At 44.4% G+C, this 6,526-nt stretch overlaps 1 protein-coding gene across 1 annotated transcript; it reads right to left on the reverse strand.

Moving 5' to 3' along the window:
- Positions 1 to 2,939: 2,939 nt before the first annotated feature.
- LOC105179646 lies at positions 2,940 to 6,478 on the reverse strand. Its single transcript, XM_011103283.1, has 4 exons — positions 6,160 to 6,478; positions 5,604 to 5,944; positions 4,962 to 5,513; positions 2,940 to 4,736 (listed from the first exon to the last, which is right to left on the reverse strand). Exons 1-4 carry the CDS (start codon positions 6,476 to 6,478, stop codon positions 2,940 to 2,942), a joined length of 3,009 nt encoding a protein of 1,002 aa, XP_011101585.1.
- Between the last annotated feature and the right edge of the window lie 48 nt (positions 6,479 to 6,526).

Below are 6,526 nucleotides of genomic sequence, written 5' to 3' on the forward strand. Positions count from 1 at the left end.
ATCAAACGTATTATATACGACAAGTTCCTTCCCCTTCTCCTCTCGACTCAATCTCCCGTCAACAAATGAATATTCACGTCCATCTCTCTGTTTATCTATTCCTCGAGATGGTGGTATTCTCTCCTTCTGATCCTGCACAGGTGGTGGTCTCGCAGGTCCCGTTTTAGGAATGTAAACGGTGACTGGCGGTTTAATAGGTCTGGATGATTTATGAATCTCACAATCCTTTGCAGAATGTCCTAGCATCAAACAACTGGTACATTTTGGAGGTATCCACTCATACTCCACATCAATTTTGCACGGTGTCTCTCCCCCTTCTTCATCAGGCGTCATAATGATAATATGTTTAGGTAAGTTGGAACTCACATCCAACATCACGCATACCCAAGCAAAGTCCAATCTCGTGCATGCTCTCGTTATTGCATCCGGATATAGGGGTTTGCCAATACCGCTGGCCACCGTACTCAGGCTCTCCTCTGTCCATAATTCAACCGGCAGGTGTCTCAATTTTATCCAAACAGGGCCCTGTATATGTTTTAATTTCCTCATCACCAAACCTGGTTCCCATTTTTGCAGCACAATTGGTTGTCCTTGAAACAACCACGGTCCACCTTCAATTGCTTCTTCCATATATGCAATAGTCTTGAATTGGAAGAAGAAAAATCCATTCGTTGTGGCCTTAACCTCCCTCAATCCAGGCCAAACGGAAAAGGCAAATTCTTTAACATGATAAAAGTACGGTTTTCTTCCAAGGAAATATCCAATCGCAGTGGTTTTCCACTTGATTGACCCATTGCGAATAGCTTCCATTGTTGGTCTTACCACCACTTCACCATTTTGTATTGTAGGAGGTATATAAGACAGAGTCCGCCAAGTTGAATTATTAAAAGCGTCAGCAATTTTGTCATCAACGCCCACATTCGATGTTGCATTCAGTTGGATGTTTCCCACAAACAAACCCATTGGAAAGGAACGCACTTGTGTAGGAAAAGGACTAGTTTTTTCTTCATTATTGCTGACATCATTGATGTCATCAGCAGTTACAACATGCATGACATCATCAACCACAACATGCATGACATCATCAACCACATCATGCATGACATCAGCGGATCCTCCCACATCATGCATGACATCATTTGACATGTCAGCCACAGATTTCTCCACGTCACTGCCAACTGGTTCCACGTCAGACTACTGTACTTCCGGCATCTCATCAATCGTCGTCGGAGGCCGTCTTTCCGTCATCGGAATCTGCCCAGAATCCGGCGAAATCTGAATCTCCGGTGAAAAACTCAAACCTGTAATGGAATGACGTTGTTTCATTGTCTCCGCCTGTTTTTCGGTCAGAAGATTGCGTCGCGGCGGCAAGAGACAACGCCACGGGTTTGGGTTATGAACAGGCGACGGCGCAGCCCCATATCGTCGAAATCTACCGAATTTAGCTTCCCATCGGAGTTTAACATTATTGAGCGCTTCCATTGATGCCTCATCACCGTCCAAAACCTTATTCGCAAGTCTCAGAAATTCCTCAATATTAAAGTCGGCCGGCGAGCGATTTCCAGTGTGTCCGCCATTAACGGTTTTTGAAGGAGCGCCGTCAACAAACCCTAGATTCGATTTCTCATGAATAGTCGTCAAGTTTTGATTTTTTCCCATGGTTGTATCATTTCCATCTCTTTCAATCGTTTTGCAGCCATTTTTTGGTCGGAAAAAACTCGTCGTGTGTCAGTTTTTCCGTTCGCGTCCGTTCATCTTCCTCGGCCACATTGTTTTCAGAAAACCCAAGATATTTCTGTATTTCGACATCCTTCGTTCCAGGGGCTAAATTCATGTTTTTCCGCATCAGTAGTTCGTTTCCATTCTCTGTAATCTGTAGACCGTCTTCCCCAATCGTCTGTTTGACAGATCTGGTCGGATTTGTTTCATCTTCCAAATGTGACGTTTCGGTTACCTTGGCGGCGCAAAACCCTAACTCTCAAGGCGATGAATCAGCGTTCAAAATCTCTCCTTTTCCGGCCAGAAATCCGTCTTTGCCCTCCTCAATACCATGCGAAGAAGGAATATTGTCTTCCTCCTCTAATCGTTCCATTAATGGCGCCTTCTCATCTTCCGCCTGAAAATCGCGCTGTTCGCCGGAAAAACGACCATGGCTGACTGTATTTCGCCGGCCACCATCACCGACCACCTCCTCGCCGTCGGCCGGAGCCCCCTCCTCATCGCCGGCCGGTGTTGTAGTGTTTAGGACTTGTGTGTGTGTGTTTTGTGGTGTGCTAGTGTGTGTGAGAGAAGATAGATATTTTGGAGAGTCCATTTTTTGAGAGAGCCAACTGTTATGCACGGTTTTATTAAAACAAGTTTGTTTCCCTTTTATACTAACTTGTAGTATTATTATGCTTAGCAAATTTACAACACAAATGCTTGGTTCTATACCAACATTTGGGTCAAGTTTGTCGAATTCTGAGAACGTTCAAAATTCAGCTATTTTACACGGTTTTATTAAAGCAAGTTTGTTTCCGTTTTATACTAACTTGTAGTTATTATTACGCTTAGTAAATTTACAACACAAATGCTTGGTTCTAGACTTGCGACTGGGTCAAGTTTCATCGAATTCTGAGAACGTTTGAAATTTAGCTGTTTTGCACGGTTTTATTGAAACAAGTTTGTTTCCCTTTTATACTAACTTGTAGTTAATATGACGCTTAGCAAATTTACAACACAAATGCTTAGGTCTAGACCAATGTTTGGGTCAAGTTTCGTCAAATACTGAGAACGTTCAAAATTTAGCTGTTTTGCACGGTTTTATTAACTTGTTTGTTTCCCTTTTACACTGACAATGTTTGTTTCCCTTTTATACTAACTTGTAGTTATTATTTTTTTTTTGGGTAAGTGTAATTTTCATTAAAAAAGAGAGAAGTATAGTACAACAATGTCCCTCATTAGGCGCTTCCCTCGACAGGCCAAGGGATACGCCACAGTCTATACAAGGCACATATGCTAATAGAGCTAGGTAGCTTAATACTGAGTATACGTTGCCGAACATCTTCTACTATTAAGTTGGCCACTACACTCGGGGGGCTCTCCTCGTGCTCAAAACGTCTCAGGTTCCTCTCCCTCCAAATATGGTATACACACGATCCTAGCAGGCATCGGTAGGATATATTGATGATGTGCTTCCCACGCCTTTCTTGCACTCCATTCAACATCTCTGACCCAATCCCTATTAGGCCACTGAAATCGTACAATGCGCCGAATACTAGTGAGGCATCTTCTACTAAATCTGCAGTGGAAAAACAGGTGGAAAAACAGCACCCAAGATGGGAAAGCCATGGTTTATCCGTCGTTGCTAGCTTCTCCAGGATAGCTAGCCAAAGGATAAACAAATGTCGCGGGATCTTCAAAGAACCCGAAAGTAGTGAAATCCAACCTACTTTCGGTCTTGCTGGTATCATAGCCCGATAGAATTCCTGGGTAGTGGGTTTCCCACTCGAACCCTTCCATATAATACGATCTGTACCCCCATGGATTCGAGGAAGCACGTGTGTAATCTCCACGCATTCCATGTCGGTAATCAATGGCCAGTGCCAATGGCCCTCATAGATAACCGAGCTCAACATGGTAGACTCATTCAATCCCAAACTGTTGGGTCCCCGCGAAAATCTGTCAAGGAGGGGCCCAAGGTGATGCCAGGGATCATTCCATAAGAAAAAATCACTTCCATCCCCAATACGATATTCCACCACTGAGCGTAACCAGCCTCTCAACCTCAACATTTTTCTCCATCCCCATGGTCCACGATTCTCCAGGATAGTCCATATCGAATCATCTCGTAGTCTGCCATGCCGCAGCCACTCGACCCAGATAGAAGTCCTATCACATCGGATGACTTCACAGAGCTTTTTGCACATCAATGCTCGATTAAGAGTTCCCATATCCTTAAGGCCAAGGCCTCCCTCCTCCTTTGGTTTGCAAATCTCCTTCCATGCAACTTTAGGGTATCCACTATTTCCCGTACCTCTCCATAAGAAAGCTCGCAATCGTTTCTCAATGTCTTTAATGACCCCTTTTGGCAAAATAAATGCCGAAGCCCAATAGACACCCATAGCCACAAGAACAGACTTGATGATTTGTACCCTGCCGGCATATGACAGTGCCAATCCCTCCCAACCATTGATACGTGTATCGATCTTACTCAGTAATGGTTGACAATCGGCAATAGATAATCGTCTGAAAATCTCTAGGAAACCGAATAGCTGAAGCACCGATAGCAAGAAATCCCACTCAACAGTGTCATACGCCTTCCGAATATCAACTTTCAAAGCACATCTCAGTGGGAGTCGGGCCTGATTGTAACCAGTGAAGAGTTCCTCTGCTAACATAACATTGTCCCCTATGCTCCGGCCAGGGACAAACGCTGCCTGGCAGGGGCTAATAATCTTGTCCAATATCACACTCAATTTTTGGACAATAAGTTTAGCAATGATTTTATAAAGTACGTTACAGCAAGAGATAGGGCGAAAATCTGCAACAGATGTGGAAGAGTGTACCTTGGGGATAACCGTCAATATTGTGCTATTAATCTGCTTAAGAAGCTTCCCCGTAGAGAAGAACTCCAGTACTGCCTTCGTTATCTCCTGTCCCACCACCGGCCAGGCGTTTTTATGGAATCCTAATGAATACCCATTAGGTCCAGGTGCTCTATCCTCGCCGGTCAAAAACAGCTTTTTTGATATGCTCTGCACTGAACGGTTCAAGTAGGTGACCTGCCTCCTCAGTTGTTATGATATGCCTCGCCCAAGGCCGAAGAAACCGAAGGTCCATCACCCTCTGACGAAGGATTGATAATAGGAGATAAATTCATGTATGACTGCATTTGGTTCCGTAATTGTAATTCCTTGGGCATCGTTAATTTGCAAGATTCGTCTAGCTGTCTTTCTTTGGGCAATTTTACGAAAGAACACTCTGGAGCACAGGTCACCACCCTTCATCCATTCCATCTTTGCCCTCTGCTGCAGCATGATCCTCTCCAATTCGGCCGCCTTTGTATACACAAGCCGGCTACAGTGCTCCAACTGAAGAATATGCTCATCCTGTCTGTGCAAGCTTACCAACACTTGGGCCTGCTCCAGGAATCCCCTTGCCAACTCAACATTGTGAGAAAGATCCCCTTTATTTCTCCTCTGTTCTCGAAAAATAGGTTTGAGTGCCTTGAGTTTGCGGGTGACTAAGAACATAGGCACTCCCACTATTTGTTGCTGCCATATACTCTGCACGCTAGGAATAAAATCTAGTGAGAGAGTAAGGAAGTTGTCAAACCGGAACATACCTCCAAATCGCTGCTGATTATCCCCATTAACTACCATCAGCGAGTGATCCGATGTCCGTGGGGTGAGGCATTGGTAGAATACTGATGGAAACTGCAAAGTCCATGTATCATTGGTTAGCATACGATCAAGTCGCTTCCACAAGTTGCGAGGGCTAGCACTACGATTATGCCATGTGTACCATTTACCCTGCATCGGTAATGGCAAAAGCGCAGTATTCTATAAGCACATATTAAATTCCTCCATCGCCACTCTTATATCTCCCGACGTACCACAGACCTCACTGAGATCCCTGACTGCATTGAAGTCACCTCCAACCAGCCAGGGAGTATTAATGCATTGGACATCTAAAGATTCTAGAGAGGCCCATAATTCTCGCCTATCAGAGACCTCAGTAGCACCATACACAATAGTAATATCAACATACTCTTGTAATGCTCTAATAGTGGCACGACAGTGTATAAACTGGTTTCCCACCTCAATAATATCCACATCAGTATAGTTATAATCCCAAGCAATCCATATCCGATTTTCAATACTGTCATAATCCATAAACCATTTCCAATGAGGTATCAAAAATGATTGAATACTAGCACAGTTATTAATGCGAACACGTGTTTCTAGGAGACCAATAAAGTGTAACCTGAACTCAGCAATGATATCCTTGACCGCTAGCTGATGATCCCTCTTGTTCAGGCCACGTACGTTCCATATGGCAAGGTTTAACATGGGTCCCCAGGTACGGGGTTGCTTCGCTTAGGACCCCTTGATGAACCTTCTACACTATCTAGTAATTGTAGTGCATCGAAAGAGTTATACGTAACGATATCTTTACCTCTCTCTTCCCGACTAGGTCCCGCTGCAGTTGGACGGGTACCACGGTCTTCTGTCTGCTTCTCCACAGTGTGAGATGTTGGGTGGTCTCTTGTTCTTTCAGTCACCATTGGGCCTCGCAGTGCTCCCACTTTGGGTACATACACATTAACCGGTGGCTTGATAGATTTGGGTTGGTTGACAGTGCACTCCTTGGCTGAGTGTCCCAATGTCATACAGCTAGTGCACCTCGGGGGTAGCCATTCATACTCCACATCAATTTTGCACGGTAATTCTCCTCCTTCCTCATCCGGTGTCATAATAATAATGTGCTTTGGCATTTTCGAATTCACATCCAGCATAACGCATACACGAGCGAAATCCAGTCT

This window comes from Sesamum indicum, unplaced genomic scaffold, assembly GCF_000512975.1.
Source record: "Sesamum indicum cultivar Zhongzhi No. 13 unplaced genomic scaffold, S_indicum_v1.0 scaffold00185, whole genome shotgun sequence".
Classification (NCBI taxonomy): Eukaryota; Viridiplantae; Streptophyta; class Magnoliopsida; order Lamiales; family Pedaliaceae; genus Sesamum; species Sesamum indicum.

Bases quoted from the DNA above. Each gene is read 5' to 3' on its own strand.
- LOC105179646 (XM_011103283.1), bottom strand. From the start codon at position 6,478: ATGCCAAAGCACATTATTATTATGACACCGGATGAGGAAGGAGGAGAA. The intron at 5,514-5,603 runs GTCTGTGGTACG...TTACCGATGCAG, and splicing joins CAGTCAGGGATCTCAGTGAG to GGTAAATGGTACACATGGCA. The intron at 4,737-4,961 runs GTGTTCTTTCGT...CGTTCAGTGCAG, and splicing joins GTGGTGACCTGTGCTCCAGA to AGCATATCAAAAAAGCTGTT.